Genomic DNA, 19,926 nt, shown 5'->3' with positions numbered 1-19,926 from the left:
ATTGATGTTATGGTCCGGAGCGTAGACGGTCAGGCCTCCTTCTTTATGTACATTATCAACCCATATTCGGCTCACTGCTGAGCTCGAGTCTCCTCTGAGAGGGGTTAGGCCAATAGTCCACCACGCTGGCCTAATGCGGATTGACAGATTTCACACAAGCAGAAAATTAAGAAAATTCTCTGGTATGCAGGTTTCCTCACAATGTTTTTCCTTCACCGTTTGAGACACGTGATCTTTCATTTCTTAAAATGTACACACCTGAAAAGTTGGAGGTGCATGCTCCGGACCTGATTCAAACCCACACCCCTCTGGAATCGGAGGCAGAGGTCATATTCACTGGGCTATCGCGGCTCTCATTATTCATAATTAAGTAAAAAAATGCAAGTTTAAAATTGTCTGAAGAATATATTGATTCGGCACTCCTGCCGACAATGTGGTTCACCTACTGTTCATAAAAGTTATCGGTACTTATTTTCGCCAAAATTGTACCAATAACAACGCAGTCTTTTCCAAGAAGCATTAATATTATCTCCATTTAAAGTGTAAGTCATATAAGCTGACTCATTGAATTACTTTCACCTTCACGACACGTGTAGAACTTACTAATGATGACTGATTATGCTTGAGGAAAGATTGTGATCAAAATCCGCCTCAGAAAATTGACATGAAAACAAAATAATCATTAACACAATATAATCCTACATATGTAGGCGTCCACATGTCCCCATTGTACGTATCGGAAGCATTGCATCAAACGGATCGTAGTAGGTATTCTTTGTATAGATAGTCATACAAGTGCGTCCACTGATCCGCATCAGATTGAACGGATGTTGTCTACCGTAAAATTGAAAATCGGTTTGGTGCGACGTTTCCGATACGTACTCGTACGATGCGAATAACTGGACGCCTATGCTATAAAGATGATATCTCGGGCAAAGTGCAGATAATTCGATCGCAATCGAGAAAGTAGTAGCATCGAACAATATATTTTTCGTCAATAATGATTCATGAGTTCAAATCACTAGCCCAATAGAAAGAGTTTAAGAGAATTTAGAGTTAGACTCTAAGTTTGGCGGGCTTAGGGTGATAACATACATATTATGTGTAAATGCATGTAGAGTTATAAAGTATATAGAGGTATAATCTAGAGATGCAATATAGTAATGTAAAGCAGTTAAGTAACAGTCTATCGTTTCTCAGGAGGCGACCGGCGGGCGGCAGCGCGGCCATGGAGGACGAGGTGACGTTCCTGTTCCAGCTGGGCGTGCTGCGCGACGCGGTGTCGGCGCCCGCGCACCGCCTCACGCTCGCGCACCTCAAGGAGCTGGCCGTCAAGTTCGTGCATGAGAAGGTGACCTCACACTTCACTGTTCAGCTCTGCAGCGGTTAGCTCAGGGCATGGAGAACGAGGTGACGTTGGGCCAGTTCCAGCAGGGCGTGCTGCGCGACGAGGTGTCAGCGCCCGCGCACCGCCTAAAATGCTTAAAAAAAGCATGGAATACAATACCTTGATTATGATTTTGCTAATGATGATTTTCCATGAATTTATTGATGAAATTGCAAACCACAGGTGCGTCACAGTGTCACCTGTATCGGTTTTTAGCGGATAGATATACTCGTACTGGTGTAAACTGTGTGTTTAGGGTACGCTCAGGAATACAATACAAATTATTCTTCCTGATACAGTGAACATAACCGCATTGACAACCGCTAATTGATTGATTAACCGCTCGTCATTGTTATGCCGATTTCATCAGGCATAACAATGACGAGCCTATCTATCTATACAAAAACTGCAATATGTAACAATATGCGATCCTCCTCAGATCCCGGACAACGGACTGAACCGTCTGTCGGAGCGCATCCTACTGTTTCGGCACGACTACTGCTCGTCCAACGTGCTGCAACTCGTCAACTCGGCCGCTGACGTCACGGACGAGACGCTGCTGGAGATCGTACTCACCGCCAACCGTGAGTGACCGGCTCCTCACAGTAGCCCTACAATCAGAAGGGATGAGTCAGTGAAAACAGCAATCATGCCCTTCAGACCGTAACATAAACAATAATGATTTGAAGCCTCAACTCAACAAGAGGCCGAACTCATCACCGACAGGTCGTGGTTCGATCCCCGCCCGCAGTTCCAACACAGTCTTTTCCAACTAGTTGGAGGGGAAACAGAATATGGGTCATATTTACAAGTTACAGCAAATGTTTTTTTATGAGAAAAAAATATATTGATCCGTTGCTACCATGCAAGGCACTAATGAGGCATCTACCTAAAATAAACATAATATTTAGTAATATTAAAAGAAAATTTAAACAGTATTTTATGTCGATTTTGTAGGTTTATACCTATGAATTTGACTTATGATATTGAGTATAGTGCGACACAAATGAGTAGAAAATAAATGAGGGAGCCGTAGTTCTAGTTTATGGCCAATTTTCAGCTCTGTACCATTCGTATAAATTAGATCCGTGTTTGTATGGAAACTGGGTTTCCCCTTTTGTATTTTTAATAAATAAATAAATAAAAACACAGGTAATAAAGTTTGCTTCTTGTGTTGCAGCATTGCTGTGTGGGGGCGAGCCGCCGGCGCCGAGGCCGCACGCGCTGTCGGTGCACTCGTACAAGGCTCCCACCTTCTGCGACTTCTGCGGCGAGATGCTCTTCGGGCTGGTACGACAGGGCCTCAAGTGTGAAGGTGACGTGGCGCTATTTATCTGTTAACTGCCTATAAAGAAGAAAGTAAAAAAACTGTAATTATTAATTATGGATGAAAACTTCATTCGAGTTGGCAGACTACCTATACTCATAATAAAACTGTTACAATTCAAATTCTGTACAATGAAGATATTTTGAAAATTTTAGTTGGAGGGCATTATTTAATCGATACTGAAGCCAAACGTCTGTCTGTCCGTGTTTTTGGTCCAATAGTCGGCTGGTATGGTTTCAGATCACGAGGTCTTGGGTTGAGATACTTAGTTTGTCTTCCTTCCAATTAATTTTAGTTGAAATTCTCAACCAAGAGTTGGGAAGTTGGAGGTGTTACATCCTCGTGGCTCGGAGAGAACGTTAAGCCGTCGGCCCTGTTCATAATAAATATATAAATAACATTATCACCACCCGCCAACCCACATTGGAGAAGCGTAGTGTCAAATATTCCCTTCTTTAAAGACGAACGCCTGGCTCGTAGTGAGCCGTTAAAATAGACTGATTAATGACCCTTGTAAGACCCGTCAGAGGTCGTAAATGGTTCCTAGCCCCTTGTTAACAAATGGCTTATCATATTCCAGGCTGCAACCTCAACTACCACAAGCGCTGCGCAGTAAAGGTGCCGTCCAACTGCACTGCGCCGGCGGGCGCGGCCGGCGCGTCGGGCGCGTCGGGCGCCGGCACGGCGTCGGGCAGCCGGCGGCAGTCGGCGGCGCCCCGCAGCCCGTCGCGCTCGTCGGCGCACAGCCAGCACAGCGCGCACGACGACTCGCTGGTAAGGCGGCTGGCGCATCTCGTCACCGGGAACAACTCCTGATCACTCACACTGACCTATACGCTCTTATCTTAATGGTACTTGCCGAGTTTAACCTACGTTCCTGAGATTGGATGAGAGTACACTCCCTCCTAAATGAAAATCAAAATAATTTCAAGTAGTTTAGTTTGCAAGCAATTTTGTTTGAATATTTGTAAAGACCTCTGTAGAATCACCGGTTCGGATGGCACGTTCTGCTAAAAATAGCCGGTAATAAACGCAACAGTAGGTAGCTCTTTTTTAAAAAAACATACTTTATTATAATTTAAACAAATCTATTATATAGAAAGTTAAAATTATTACAATTTCTTTACATATAAATAAATAAAATAAATAAAAATAAAATAAAAAAGCCATTTATTTCTTACAGAAGTACTAGTTTACAAGGTTTAGTTAAGTTGAGTTTAGTTTAATTGTCTTAGTATCGAAAAGTAGATAATTATTATTTAATAGTTAGTGCTTTTAAGTATTTTTTTTAAAGTAGTTTTAATTAGGTATGTTAATATTATATTGCAACTATTCTGTAGGAACCCCTCTGCGGGTAAAGGCCTCCTCCAAATTGTGCCAGTTTTCTCTAGATTGCGCTATTTGTATCCAATTTGGACCCGTTGCGCGTTTTATTTCATCCTCCCATCTGTTGCAAGGTCTCCCTCTCTTTCTTTTGCCCACTGGCCCCCTCCACTCTGTCACTCTTTTTGTCCATCTTTGATCTTGCAGACGAGCTATGTGTCCTGCCCACTTCCATTTTAATGCTAGAGCTTGAGCTAGGCCGTCTGTTGCTTTTGTGAGGTTGCGTATTTTAGTATGTCTTATTTTATTTATTCTTTTTATGTTTAGCATGCTCCGCTCCATTCCACGTTGGCATGTTATAATTTTATTTATGATGTTTTTGTTAAACTTCCATGTCTGACAAGCATAGGTTAGGCATGGTATAAGGCAAGAATTCATGACCTTAGTCTTCAGCTTGGTTGGCATGTTGCTCTTAAATATTTCTTTAAGGCTCCAGTACTTATTCCATGTTAACTGGGCCCTGCGCTCCACCTCCTGGTAGTTGTTTAGTTTGTCGAAGCTTATTTGCTTGCCTAGGTAGATATATTTTTCGGTATACTGGAGAGGCTCGTTATCGACATATATTTGTACCTTGGTGCTGTTGGTCATTACCATAGTTTTAGTGAGGTTCATTTCTAGGCCGGCGAGCTTGCTAGCTTTATTTAATGACTCTACCATGCGTTGTAGTTCATTTCCGTTCTCTGATATTAGCACCAAGTCGTCGGCGAAACGTAGGTGACTTAGATAATTCGTTTTTACTTTTATACCGCAATCATTCCAGTCAAGCTTGCTTATTATAGACTCTAACGTGGCTATAAACAGTATAGGAGAGAGCGGGTCCCCCTGTCTTACGCCTCTCTTTACTGGGAACCAAGGACCTGCCGTTTCTAGTTTAACTCTGCTTTTACTCTTCCTGTATATACTTTTGATTACTTTTATATATTCGTTTTCCACATTCTGTGTTGCTAGAGTTTCCCAGATATAACTGTGTGACACGGAGTCGAATGCTTTTTTGTAATCGATGTATGCTAAGTACAGTGGTCTATTTCTCTCTTGATATTTCTCTATGAGAAGTTCGAGTGTGTGGATATGGTCGATGGTAGAGAAGCCTTTTCTAAATCCTGCTTGTTCCACTGGTTGTCTTGTTTCTAATGTAGAGCTAATTTTTTTGGTCAGGATTGTAGAAAATAGCTTATATACGCTTGGCAGCAGACTTATAGGTCTATAGTTCCCAATATCCTTCGGGTCGCCTTTTTTGTATAATAGAGTTATGTTGGATTCAGACCATTGAGTGGGTGTCTCGCCAGATTCGAAGATAGAGTTAAATAAATTAGTAAATGGTGTAGCTAATATTGGACCAGCTATCTTTAAAGTCTCATTTGTTAGGTTATCTGAGCCTGGGCTTTTGTCTAGCTTCAATTTGTTCAGTGCCGCAATGACGTCATTTTCTTCAATTTGTGGTATGTTTAGTATGTTGTCACCGCTGTTATTATTTAAGCTCTCATGGCTAGTATATTCTGGCTCTTTTGTACTGTAAAGATTCCTGTAGAACTCTGTCGCTATGCTGATGATGTCGCAGCGGTTGTTTTTGGTGGTTTCGCCCTTTTTTAGCTTTTCGATCCAGGTTTTATTTGGTTTCAGCTCTTTGAATGCCTTTTTTGTGCTTCCAGTTTGGCGTAAATGTTTTTCTATAGTTTTATATCTGTAGTTGGCGTAATCTTTTTTTATATATCTGTTGACAAGCTTGTAGAGCGCCGAAATTTCGTTTCTTGTTGCTCTAGTTTTATTTGAACTTTTTTGTAGGTCCTGTCTTCTTTTAAAAAGTGTTAGCGTATGCTCTGAAAATATTTTGTGGACTTTCTTTGGCGTTTGTTTTGCTCGGGAGTTTTGCAGGCTTGAGGTGATTATTCTGATTAAGTTATCGTAATGTTTCTGGACTGGGATAGTAGACTCAGTAAATGTTTTATCGTTCGATATGTAGAAGTTTAAGTATTCTTTGAAATTGGTGATTTCCTCTTCGCTTGTTATTGTGGTATGTTGGCAGTTAGTATACTTTGCTCTACTTATTTTGAAATGTCTATCATATGATATTGTAGCTCTTACTGGTCTGTGATCCGAAGGATAATTAATATTTAGCACTTCTATGTTTTTAAATAGACGAGGTCGATTTGACAGGACAAAATCGATTTCATTTTTGGTGACTCCATCCGGTGATAGCCAAGTCCATTTATTTTTTGGTTTTTTTTTGAAGAATGTGTTCAAAATTGATAGTTTGTTTTCAGTGGCGAAGTCGATTAATCTTTGTCCTCTCTCGTTTCTGATTCCATATCCGTGTGCTTTCATTATTAAATGTTCTTCAGTTTTTGGTATCCCAATTTTAGCATTTAGGTCGCCCATCAGTATGAAGTCTTTATGTGCCAGTTCTATTGCCCTATTCACTGTCTCATAAAAGTTATCAATTTCGTCATCGCTGGCTTGTGCAGTAGGGGCATAGACTTGGATGATAGATAAGCTGGTGCTCTCGAATTTCAGATTCAATATGGCTACTCTTTCAGAAAGGCCGAGGTAACTTTCTAAATTATTTTTAAGATGGTATTTAACTATAAAACCTATGCCATATTTTCCAGGTGTGTGACCAGTGTAACAGAAAATAAAGTTTTCATACTCTTCGATTTTATTTCCAAGGCGTCTTGTTTCAGCCAATCCTATTATGTCGTATTTAATTTCTTTGAGAGCTTCATTTAGCTCTATCAAACGCTCATATGATGAGAGTGTTTTAGCGTTGTATGTCAAAATGTATAGCGATTTTTCTGGGGTTGTTTCATTTTTTAAAGGGTTCTTTGGAGGGTTTTGGTCATGATCTTCCACGGTGACCAGCCGGCTTGGAAGATAAGTACGGTGTTCTGATAGTGGTTGTTGTATTTTTACGTTACGAGAGGGGGGTGGTAGTTGCTATATATTAACATTTTTATTTTGCTGCAGATCTGATGAGTTGTTTGTGTTTCTATTTGAATAAATCAGGTACTTCGACATGGCCGGTTTTGATGAAAAACCTTCCGATACTCTTGAAATTTTAGCTGGAGAAGAATATAGTTTTTTTATATTATTTCGCATTTTTGGACTCTTTTGATTAGATTTGACTCTATGTTTGGTAGAGTACTTATTATCCAGTGATATTATTTTATCATATCTCATTATTATATTTTCCCCTTGCTGTTTTCTAGAAATAAATTCATCGTGCAGTTCCTTTCTTTTTTGGAGGACCTTAGACGTAAAGTCTTCTTTTAAGTAAATGCACGAATCCTTTAGTGAATTTTTATTTCTTAGAATTTGTATTTTTAAGCCCATCGTAGTAACCGATAACACCACAGGCCTAGTGTTTTCATTTCTTTTTCCCAATCTTCTGACTAACTCAACGTCTCTTTTATCGCAAGTTATTTTCATAGTGTTGTTCAATAACTTTAATACAATGTCTTCTAAGTCACTGTAACACTTTTCACTTTCTTCTAGTCCGAAAAATACTATATTTCTTCTTTTAAGCTGTTGTTCCATTCTGTCCAGACATGTCTGTTGATCTTCAATTTTTTCTTCCAGTTCTTTTGTTTTTAATTCCATGCTTTCGAATTTTAGAGATATATTTTCATTTAGTTTTTTCAAATTATCTTGAACTCTATTTATTTCCTGCTTTTGGCACCGCATATCTTCCCGTATTTCCATAAGTACTTTCATCATTTCTTCCATTTTTATGAATATGTATAGTGTGTATGCACTCTCGACTAATCAGCAATCGGCAGTTTATTTAATTAAATTTTAAGTGACAGCTAGCGGTGAGGTGAGTGACATCTGTTGACAATTTCTTGTACTACTTGCTCAGTGTTTGTGATCTATCTTTGTAGTTACAATGATCTCCAGCAGGTGTCGCAACTTGTAATTTTTCGTTTTTACCGTTATTACAAACTGTGATTTTTTCATTTATTTGTTTATAAAACGTTTTTATAAATAACACTTTTTATGTATTATCCAACATTTTTTAGTTCATAACAAGAAAAACTCACTTAATCCACTCTTAGTCCTCAAAGTTCATTGATTTTTGCACTGTTTATCCACTATTTAAACGGGTATCGTATACAAAGTTTTATTGTCTTTTTTTCACTTAACACACAAATCCAGCTTAGATAACGTTCTCACATAGGTAAGTCACTCTTTTACGCACGATAAACTTATTTTTATGCAAAAAGTACTTGATATTCTATTTTTAAGTATTTTTTATACGGAGCCTAGTGTTGATACAGACAGCGCCACCTGTCCCCTTCTTTACATATAAACAACGTTATTATTAGGCTTATTAGATTATTATTAAAGGTCATATCAATTAATTATGTGAATTGATTAAAACTTATATTTAGAGAGAGTCGAGCCGAGTCTCATCCAACCTCACAAGGTTAAATCTCGGCAATTACCACGTATTTTTTTTCTTAAATAACCTATCAATAGATGGCCCAAACTAAAACCGACCAGGGTTTAAGAGTTTTTAAACGCAAAATAACCCTCAATCTAGTTTCATATTGAAAGAGATCTCTAAAATGAAAATCATACGCATCAAATAAAATAATTTTCTTTTTCTTTCTTTCTTTCTTTCTTTCAAATCAGATGTTTATTGTATTAGTTATAATATCGGATATCGGCTGTGCTATTGCAAAACATAGCAAGAGACATCTACAAAACTTTACAGCAGAGCTAATAATAATATGATAATACTGTACGAGTCTGAATTACCACTTGAACCAGTGGCGTAAGCGTAACTATAACATGTAAGGCCTATAGCGAATTCATTGAATTGAGCCGCAGAATATTGGTTAATGTAATTTTTTTTGTTACTTCTGAGCGCATAGTCTCTCGGGCCGGGGGCCCTTCGGACAATGGACCCATGGTATTTTGCCAGCCCTACCACTTGCATTACTTATTTCACCTTACACATTGTGTATGTGTATTGTACATACATGAAATATGTCATTTCAAGTCAGTTTCAACATCATGTCTTAATTAATAAGGTGTATTAATTAAAAGACATGATGCTAAAATGACATATTTCACACAGCCACGATTTATGAATAGTGTGTAGAAAAATAATTTAAATAATTATTATTTAGAAATGATAAATTGCAATCATTATATTTATTTTTTTTATATTTTTAAAATATGTCACTTACTAGGTTTTAAAATAGTTCAGTCCGACCAGGGTTTAAGGGTATAATTTAAGGGCAGGGTAGGTTTTTATGCCCATGTGAAACGAAGGCTACAGAACACAGCACAGAGAGAAATTGTCTAATAAGACCAACATCTGATAATATAGTACTTTAACTTTGCATTTTTTATGTATTTAGTATTTTAAGAGTCATGATTAATCTCGAAAAGCATAGATCTTTATTGTGATTTTGTACTTACTGTTTATTTTAAACATTCCGTTTTTACATATTATATTCTACATTAATTTTTTACGAGTTTTTTGACTCAAAAAATACATTTTAATGTAACTTGCTAGATAGTTTTTTTTAGAGAAATGATTATTATTTTTAAGGTATTGTTTATTATTCAAAACAACATAGTTCTAAGTTGTTATTATTAAGAATGAAGTTTGTATTTTTTACAGAATATTTTTACTAAAAGTATTGAAAATTTACAGTATTTTATACTTTACAAGTTATACCTATTTACAATTTTAAAGTTTACACCTCATGAAGTAATTATACAGGCTTCAATCACTGTACTAACAATGCACTTGGGTGGTGGGTAGCATTGGTAGATAAATGTATGAAATATTTTATTTTGTTAATAAATTCATTATAAAAGATAGATATTTTGCGTTTTATTTTTACAAATTCCTACCCACCATCCAGTGCTTTGTGACAATGTTAATAATGAATATTTATGTCATTTATAATATTAAATGTAAACCATAAATACAGTGGCGAATTTACCAGTAGGCTAAGTAGGCTGCAGTCTAGGGCGGCAGATTAGAGGGCGACAAAGGAGATGGTCCAAAATTGTATGGAGCCCAGGATCAGTCATTGTACCCTGGTGGAAATAAAAGAAAATATATTTTTTAACTATTTTTGAATATACAAATCTACGAATTTACTTGAAATCTTTCGAAATAATATTCATTATTTCCCAAGAAATGCAACATTAATGGCGGATATATGACGTTTTCAATGCATTAATCGATTTGACGTTTGCTGTCAATTGTCATGGCATGTTGCTCTATGGGTGCCATCTTGATATAACTCAAAAACTTGAGTTTTTATTTTATTTATTTATTTTATTTAGTTAGATTTATTAACTTTAATAAATTTTAATAAAATCCTTGTATTTTTTAAATTTTAATGATACGGGGTACAAGAGTGGACCTGAAATGGACCATCTCCTTTGGCCCAAATAGTTTTATTACAGAAATAAAGAAAACTAACTACTCTTGAAAACTTCAATGAAAATTTCAATATTTTAGTCCTACTGTACGGACTTCACCGTTTGAGAAGAAGTGAAGTCACATTGTGAGGAAACCTGCATAACTGAGAATTTTCTTAATTCTCTGCGTGTGTGTAATCTGCCAATCCGAATTGGGCCAGCGTGGTCGACTATTGGCGTAACCCCTCTCATCCTGAGAGGATATTCGAGCTCAGCAGTGAGCCGAATATGGGTTGATGATGATGATTTACGGACTAAAAATATTAAAAGTTACTGACAGGTAAAAATCACAATAAAAATGTTGGCGAACAATAGTGTCGAATTTCAGAGGACAGTAGGGGCGGCATAAATTTAATAGCCTACTGGCGGCATATTTGTAAATCCTAACTATGATAAATGCTAACTTTTTATAGGCAATAATACTAGCACGTTTCATATTAGACCACCTCTACACTTAGCCTATTCTATTAAAAAACCAAAGTACGAGTAGTTTCTTGTCAAAAAACTCCAGTATGCATCAGATGCTATGCCATGCAATGGTATATTATATACATATATTCTAAAACAAAATTCTGAAAAATCCGAAAGAAAATTGTAACTTAGTCACCCTAGGATTTTCAAAACGATACAAATTAGTTATAGATAATTAAGTGGTGTATCTACCATTTGCATTTTATTCATGAATTATGAAACACTCTATAAAAGCGAAAGGTCACTCATTACCACTTGATGCACAAAGATGTAATTTGGCCGAGAGGTAGTTTATCTGTAGAACGTCTACTATAATGTTTATAGTAGACGTTCCCCTAAGAATTTATTTATTAATTAAAGAGATACTAAGTCGTGGGCGACCGTTAGTATTTAACGTTTAAAACGAACGAAGAACATAATATAGAGTTACTTATTACATGTGTATAAACGAAACAAAAAAAAAGAGAGACAATTTTGTTGGTGAATTTGAGTGCGATACAAGTCCAATATAGGTAATTGGTCTGAGCCAAAACCGAAACTAACGTCACATAGATTGCCATATTGCGAAACATTATATTAAAAGTGCGATAACAGCGACACCTGACAAGTTTGTGGCACTGTTGTATTTAAGGCTTTCTTGTTTATTGAATGGCAAGTTAGTTCTTGATTGCCATCTCAGCTGATGTTAAGAGATGTTGCAGTCTAGAATGGAAGCGGGTTTACTTGGAAGAGGTAAGTTTGTTCTACCTATAACTCTGATGACTTCTGCGCTGCATCCTACTACGAACGCTAAATCGCTTTGCGCTACGTCTTTGGTAGGGATAACTAGCCACGGCCGGTGACAATCGCCAGACCAAATTTAATCCAATATACTTACACAATATACACATCACTACTTAGCCCCAAACCGTATAAGCTTGTGTTATGGGTACTAAGATAGCTAATTTACTAGGGTCAGTTTAGAATTTTAAAATTTAGTATATCTATCTAGATAGATAGATAGATATACTAAATTGTCAAATCCTAAACTGACCCTAACTGGGAATTGAGCCCAGGGCATCTCTGTTGAGAAACACAGCACTAGCAACTGCGCCAGAGCGGTTTCAGAGGTCTGGCTGGTGGGAGGCTTCGGCCGTGGCTAGTTACCACCCTATCGGCAAAGACGTACCGGTACGATGCCGTGTAAAAACCGAAAGGGGTGTGGATTTTCATCCTCCTCCTAACAAGTTAGCCCGCTTCCATCTTAGACTGCATTATCACTTACCATCAGGTGAGATTGTAGTCAAGGGCTAACTTGTAAAGAATAAAAAAAAAAATTAGCAATGATCACAACAAACCGTCAGGTGGGCACGACGTCGAGCTGCAAGCGCGCGGGCGGCGCGTGGACGTCGTCGCTGGGCATCCCGCACACGTTCCAGGTGCACACGTACACGCGGCCCACCGTGTGCCGCCTGTGCAAGAAGCTGCTGCGCGGCCTGTTCAAGCAGGGCCTGCAGTGCCGCGACTGCCACTACAACGCGCACCGCAAGTGCCTGCCCTTCGCGCCCAAGGACTGCGGCGGCGAGATACGGGACCATCACGGTGCGTACTGCGTTGTGGGGGCGAAGGCCGTTGATCGTTCCGATCGTGTATTAAATCTAAGACTTCTCATTAAAGTAGTTCCAGAATACCTTAAACCGACAAACATTTTATGAAATAATTGCATTGCAAGGATAATAGGCCCACCCCTGCGAGACGCGTGATGATATGCATTTATATTCTATATAAGAACTATGGATAATGTTTAATATTTTCTTATGGACGAACGCTCACTTTTAATCCTACTATCCTATTAATATTATATATGCGAAAGTTTGTATGGATGTTTGGATGTTTGTTACTCTTTAAAGCCGCTACTACTGAAGCGATTTGACTGAAATTTGGAATAGAAATAGATTTTACTCTGGATTAACACTTAGGCTACTTTTTATCCCGAAAAAATCCATGGTTTCCCGAGATTTGCGAAAACTGATGATTTTGATGATATGAATGTTTGTTACTCTTTCACGCCTCGACTACTGACTAATTAGCTGAAAATTATATTACTGTAATAAGCAAGTAGAAAAATGTCTGTATTGTATTTAAAAAATAATAAAACAAAAACGAGAACGGTGCTCATACCATATATACGAGTACCTATGTCCTTCAGGTGAGAACCAGGACAGTTGTAGCACCAGCAGCGAAATATCGGAGCCGCGGCCAACGCTCGACGACGACTCGGACGACGCCGAGCTCGACCACGAGCACCGCAACCACAACCACAACCACAACCATCACAGTAATCACGAGGTTGGACGATTTTTTGTATAGTTATGGTTGGCGGACAAACAGATGTCTCATCTAATGATAAGTGGTATAACCGACGCCTATAAACAGAGTAACACTTCGCACGGCATGCAAAGAACATGTCCTGTCTCTAAAAGCTCTATTTGACAAATAGAGACAGGCTGAAGATTTTGGTAAATAATTTGAGTTGGTTACACAAATAATTGATTAATGACATAAATGATAATAATAATCAAACCCTCACTTTGAACTCTGGTGACATTAAACATGTCGCGGGGAGCTGAACGATTGTGTTTGAAAGTCCCAACAGGCTGGTGTCAATGTCAATCCTTTGTCAGATAGGATAATGATAATAGTCAATTTCAATGTAAGTACAAAAATGCCCTTTGTTCCTTAATTTTTTCGATATGGTTTACGTTTAATCAATTAATCTTTTAATAAATAATATTTTTTTCAATTCCTACCAGACCAGCTGGCGTAATCACTATTTTGGTCTCTATTATATCAATCTATTAATATTACCATCAAATCAATTGACAAAATGTAATTCACCTACACCTGTGTGATATCCACCAGTTAGCACCGAATGACATTTTTACATAGTATCTTAATTCCGTATGCCAACTAGCATACGTCAAAGATAGTGACTAAACTTGCAGCACCAGTCAATACATTGACGTATAAGATGTGAATTACATGTACACATTTGTATTATTCAATGCCATACATTGTATTTTACTTAGTTGAAGATACTCCGACGTTGGTCTAAATAGAGTTTAATGATGTTCAAATTCTCAACAGATCACCATCACCATAATCACAAAACAAGTTATACTCTGAATATTATTTGTTTTAAGGACAATAGCAACTAAAAAGGATACCAAGCCAATCACGAGCCGGCTGGACTAGACATTTATCTTTTAAAGTTGTATAGCTGTTGTATGTGTAAAAGTGAGATGAGCACAAAATGCATGTCAGCAGGCGCCGCTGCGGCCGCCGGAGGAGGACGAGGAGCCGCAGCGGGACATGGCGCCCGACTGCGCCGCCAGCCGCCCCAGCAGGTAGGCCTAGAGTAGCCACGGACTTGGGGGTGGAGACTGATGCTGTACCTTCCCCCTTTCTTTACTATCATCCTTCTAACAATATCGTGAGTTGTCGCTTATAAAATAGAAATTCTCAAATTTTGCTTAATTCATCTGAGTTTTGTCACAAATTGTTGAATCAATGCGTGATCTATTAATACAATGCAATTGTTTGTAGTCAAACATACAAAAAACTACCGATTGACTAATGATTTCGGATAGTAAGCAATGAACGCGCTTGCCTAGGAGAGGCCTATTCACTTTGCACTTATGAATACCCACGTTGTATTTAGTGGGATACACGGAAAGTGGAATTACATTTGCATATTTGCAGTCCCTAATATAAGGAATGAGAAACCAAACCCCTTATCCCGTGTTAGTATTAGTACCTAGTAGATATCCTTGGATGTAGCCAGTTTACCAAGAGGAGCCATTGTAACTTGCGGTTAGAGTTCTATACAAATATCACAAACTAAAAAGGCATCAAAGACAGACAGTAACAGAGATGAGTCCAGAAGATTTATAATAAGTTTTTTTATTTCAAGTAAGAATTTATAATAAGTTACCAAAAGAAATTAGGAAAGAAAAGAATATAAATTGCTTTAATAATAATTTATATAAATACTTAACTCAACAGGCATTTTACAGTGTAAATGAGTATTTAAGTTGATATTATTGTTATTTTCATACATATTTTAATTGTAAAGATGTAAATTTTAAATGGTGAAATTGTCATTTGAATCATTAAATACTTAATAATATTACTTAATACTTAATTTGCATGCCTAATTGGCAAGATACATTTACTATCTACATCTACCGACCATATGTATAAATAATGCATGAAATAATTTGATTGATTGATAGATTTTAACAGGATTCATGAAATAATAAAAAAATCAAATAATGTTCTGCAATGCCTGACAACCCTATTTTTTGTTTCTCTCTTATATATCCTGCAACTTGGCGATCTGTGTTACATCACAATGAGCCATTCAGTTCTGTATATGGGTATTTTGTTGTGTTTGAGCAGAACGGCTCCCCTTGGCGACAACTCTATGACAAAATGAGATCAAACAGGCAATTTATTCGCTTAAAATGGGATCTGACGTCCTCTTGTTGCAGCTCGTCGTCGTCCCCCAGCGCCAACATCCCGCTGATGCGCATCGTGCAGTCGGTGAAGCACACCAAGAAGCGCGACGGGCAGTGGCTGAAGGAGGGCTGGCTGGTGCACTTCACCAATAAAGACAAAACCGTGAGTTCACTTCATCCTTTTTTTAGGATCCGGATCCCGTCTGGGACCTCTTTGTTAAACTCAAAGCATTTCAAGACATCAATTGATAGGATTGAGCCAGAGAGATCGACTGTCCAAGGCAAATTGAGCTTTTCTGGCGTATGTGTGTCATTATTTGAATCATGTTAACAATTTTGCAGATCAAGCGGCACTACTGGCGGCTGGACAGCAAGTCGATAACCCTGTTCACGTCAGAGCAGGGCACCAAGTACTACAAGGAGATCCCGCTCAACGAGATCCTGGCCGTCGACACGGCGCGCCAGCCGCACTCGGGTACTGTAGCACCGACACCAGTGACGCCGCGGAGGTCCCATTGAGGAGCCTGCGTCACTTACACAACGACGACTTTCAACAACACTTACACAACAAAAAAACTGTCGCGTTATTGTCCAATAATGCACTTAATTGCATAATAAGGATTTTTAGAACCTTAGTCCCTGTTATAAGATGCAATTCGTTCTTTTCTGTTAAGAAACACGAGCGTTTTAAATCCAATTTGTGTACCGTTTCATTCTCTACTTTTTCTAACCTCATCACAATTGAAATCTTAAACAAAAGAAAACCATTACAAAGTTTTAAACGTTATTCAAATAACGCCAACATTATAAATTCTATGAGAGACTCTGAAGTAGGCAAATATTTGGACGTTGCAATTATGATATCGAGTGCAGATTGATTGTTAACTCATCAGGCTAAATTGGACCAAAATGCATTTCGTTTTAATGTTCAAATTCATTTGCATTACATCATTTTGCCCCAGATGTGATGCACTGTTTCGAACTCCGCACCGCCAACGTGGACTACCTGGTGGGGGTGGACCCCGCGTGGCAGGGGGGTGGTGCCCCCCTCCCGCCACCTGACTCTGGGGTGGGTGCCTACCTCGCGCGCTCCTGGGAGACTGCGCTGCGACACGCCATGATGCCGCACACGCACTCTGGTACGCATTTTTATGCATTTGCACGCAAACCTACAAATTATCATCGTCTGACTGTTTCTGATTAACCCACAAGCAGAAATCTCTATGAGGTTAAGAGAATTGGAGCTTATAGACCTAGGAGAGGTGATTTTATAGGGAGAGGGAGCTTAAGCCTAGTACGCTATTTTAATGTATGTAATGATGTAGTAACGATCACTATTTCATGACGTGATAATAACCAAGATCACGCTTTATGGTACTTTTTAGGCACAGGGGTAAATTCCCAAATCCCGTTTGTTCCTAAAAATTATTCACAATAAAAATATGCTTAATGTTACACAAGACCTCATTGTCTGAAGGCTAACTATTGAACCAACAAGATAGTTCTAATAGACAGGAGTCAGTCTTGATTGAAACTTTAAAGTATAAGGATAGAGGAGCAGCGGCATGTATTCTCCATTCATTGGCTGACGAGGACGTAGTTGATCAGTTCAAACTTGGGGCTTGCCACTAATCTATCTCTAGGCACATTTTAGTGGATAGACACTTCCTCTAACTTTATTTGGTGTCCCCCAGCGGAGGCGAACCCCGCGGGCGCGCGCGGCGGCGCGGGCGGCGCGGGCGGGCAGGAGCGCGCGGCGGAGATGGCGCAGCTGTACCAGATCCACCCCGACGAGGTGCTGGGCTCGGGCCAGTTCGGCATCGTGTACGGCGGCCTGCACCGCGACACCGACCGCCCCGTCGCCATTAAGGTGATTCTTTTTTACTGGGAGATGCATTTATGCGTCTCTCCCGTAGGTGTCGCAGAAGAAAGACTCTGGTGGGTATGTAGGACTCGTCGGCCAGATCAGAATACCCACTAAACGCGAAACTCAACAAAGAGCGGATCGATTGAGACATTCCACCCTGCCGCTTTGACGGCATCCATAAAATCAAAAGCATCCGAAAGAACCAACCAAAAGAAAAAGACTGAAACCAAGAAAGAAGAAAAAAATTACTTCATAGGTGGGCGATTCTCCGCCTTCACCACCCGTCGTTGCCAACAAGGGACTGCCTCGTGTGTGTTCTTTGCCCTACCAATGGATGCGGAAATAGCTAATATTCTTATACTTCAGGTGATAGACAAGCTCCGGTTCCCGACCAAGCAGGAGGCACAGCTGAAGAACGAGGTGGCCATCCTGCAGAACCTGTCGCACCCCGGCGTGGTCAACCTGGAGCGCATGTTCGAGACGCCGGAGCGCATCTTCGTGGTGATGGAGAAGCTGAAGGGCGACATGCTGGAGATGATCCTGTCGCACGAGAAGGGCCGCCTCACGGAGAGGATCACCAAGTTCATCGTTGCACAGGTCATTGTTAATACGGGTTAAAGGTCGGATAAAATTATCAGTTATATTTGATATTCAAGTCAGTACCTACTTGACATCAGCACGCTTAACATGCTTCAACGTAAAGGACGAAGGAAGGAAGAGACATCCATCGTAGACCGATAGACCCGAAATTAAAAATATCGCACTCTCTTCCTTACATAGCGCTATGTCTTTGGTCGCGATAGCAAGAGAGTAGTGCTGCCCCACTACACCAAATCAGCGATCTGTTTCGTGCCAGGAGTAAGCGTGAAATCTTTGGGCTCTATCACAAAGACACACACACTAGTCCATTTTCCTATTACTTCTTGTCGACTTTAGCGTAAGCGAATGTTTGTTCTGTTACTTTTAGAACTCTATATTGAAAAGTCTCCAATGACTATTGGACAACGTTGCTGCGGTATATCAACGCATGAATTATCCACTTAATTTCATAAAGGTCATCATAAGCTTCCGTACCATGGTCTGTAAACTAGACACTCGTAGTTCAACAGTTCACCGTGCTCGTCCCCCAGATCCTGGTGGCGCTGAAGCACCTGCACGAGAAGAACATCGTGCACTGCGACCTGAAGCCCGAGAACGTGCTGCTGTCGACGGACGACACGTTCCCGCAGGTCAAGCTGTGCGACTTCGGCTTCGCGCGCATCATCGGCGAGAAGTCCTTCCGCCGCTCCGTCGTCGGCACCCCCGCCTACCTCGGTCAGTGCCGGCCCCGCGCCCGCGCCCCGCGACCGCTGGGGCGACCGCTGACCGTCCGCTCTGTCCGCAGCGCCCGAGGTGCTGCGCAACAAGGGCTACAACCGCTCGCTGGACATGTGGTCGGTGGGCGTCATCGTGTACGTGTCGCTGTCGGGCACCTTCCCCTTCAACGAGGACGAGGACATCAACGAGCAGATACAGAACGCCGCCTTCATGTACCCGCCCGCGCCGTGGCGGGACATCTCTGCTGACGGTCAGTACTCAGCAACACCCGCCCGATAGACATATAGTCGATGTTATCGTGTACGTTTTGTTCAACAAACTAGCCGTTGTTTACGATCCCATATGTCGCCTAAAATGTTGGCAGTCTAACTTAGAAGTAATTATCCGTGCGGGGGATGGAATGGGACTCGTCTAGCCTCCCCCAAGATAATTTTCTTGTGATTTTTTCTAATGCAATAACGGTCAGCGCTAGAGTTTCGTGCCGCGTTACTTATATTTTTACTGTTTATTTGATTGGCAGTACGATCATCATCTTGTGTGCATAATTGATTTTGAAGAATAAAAGTCCAGGATAGGCAGGTGACCCTAGCCTTGAATTATTATGAATATATCCTGGCATGAATAAAATAAACACTTGTGAACTTTATCAAAAGGTATCCCTTGGTTTGTTCCGCAGCGATCGACCTGATCAACAACCTACTGCAGGTGAAGCAGCGCAAACGTCTCTCGGTGGACAAGTGCCTGGCGCACGCGTGGCTGCAGACCAGGGAGGCGTGGGGCGACCTGCGCACCCTGGAGCGGAGGGTGGGCGCACGCTACCTCACGCACCCCAGCGACGACGCGCGCCTCGCCTCGCCCCTCTCGCCAGACGAGCCGACCCCACACTGACCGTTAGTATCTCAAACAGCGCAAACGTCTCTCAGTGGACAAGTGGTACTCCCTACTGAATCTCCCTAATTATATTTACCAGATACCTAAAACCTATGCAGTTAATTTGACCCCATCTGTAGACAGAATAGTCTCAGACAATGTGTCACTTGTCAGTTAAACTCAAGGAAGTGAAACATGGTCCCTAACTATATGCCTCATAACAAAGTTCCGTCAGCGGGCGGTAGAGTGTGCAGTGTGATATGTGCTGACCATTACGAGATCGAATAAAAACGTTGAAATGTTTCTCAACGAGTTCTCATGACCAAAGCGACAATGGACCTGTACTTCGACCAACGTTGGG

The 19,926-nt window shown here is 40.2% G+C and overlaps 1 protein-coding gene across 5 annotated transcripts in view; it reads left to right on the top strand.

Annotated features, from left to right (window-relative positions):
• The window catches only part of LOC112050534 (serine/threonine-protein kinase D1), a 75,196-nt gene that overhangs the window by 48,090 nt on the left and 7,180 nt on the right, over positions 1–19,926 (top strand). For 4 of the 5 annotated variants that reach the window (XR_008251960.1, XM_052888242.1, XM_052888241.1 and 1 more), the window contains 15 exons: positions 1,201–1,351; positions 1,827–1,971; positions 2,568–2,702; positions 3,295–3,488; positions 12,356–12,593; positions 13,201–13,340; positions 14,316–14,398; positions 15,545–15,674; positions 15,854–15,986; positions 16,474–16,650; positions 17,206–17,381; positions 17,745–17,975; positions 18,509–18,692; positions 18,763–18,945; positions 19,372–19,585. Coding sequence is in view for 4 of the 5 variants with exons in the window: in XM_052888242.1 (XP_052744202.1) it covers positions 1,229–1,351; positions 1,827–1,971; positions 2,568–2,702; positions 3,295–3,488; positions 12,356–12,593; positions 13,201–13,340; positions 14,316–14,398; positions 15,545–15,674; positions 15,854–15,986; positions 16,474–16,650; positions 17,206–17,381; positions 17,745–17,975; positions 18,509–18,692; positions 18,763–18,945; positions 19,372–19,583 (2,484 nt within the window). In the remaining variant the exon portion in view is untranslated. The remainder of the gene's footprint in view (positions 1–1,200; positions 1,352–1,826; positions 1,972–2,567; positions 2,703–3,294; positions 3,489–12,355; positions 12,594–13,200; positions 13,341–14,315; positions 14,399–15,544; positions 15,675–15,853; positions 15,987–16,473; positions 16,651–17,205; positions 17,382–17,744; positions 17,976–18,508; positions 18,693–18,762; positions 18,946–19,371; positions 19,586–19,926) is intronic. The other variant, XM_052888243.1, reaches the window with a different exon arrangement.

This window comes from Bicyclus anynana, chromosome 21, assembly GCF_947172395.1.
Source record: "Bicyclus anynana chromosome 21, ilBicAnyn1.1, whole genome shotgun sequence".
NCBI lineage: Eukaryota > Metazoa > Arthropoda > Insecta > Lepidoptera > Nymphalidae > Bicyclus > Bicyclus anynana.
Note: the sequence above shows the minus strand (reverse complement) of the source record. Positions and strands in the feature narration are given on the sequence as shown.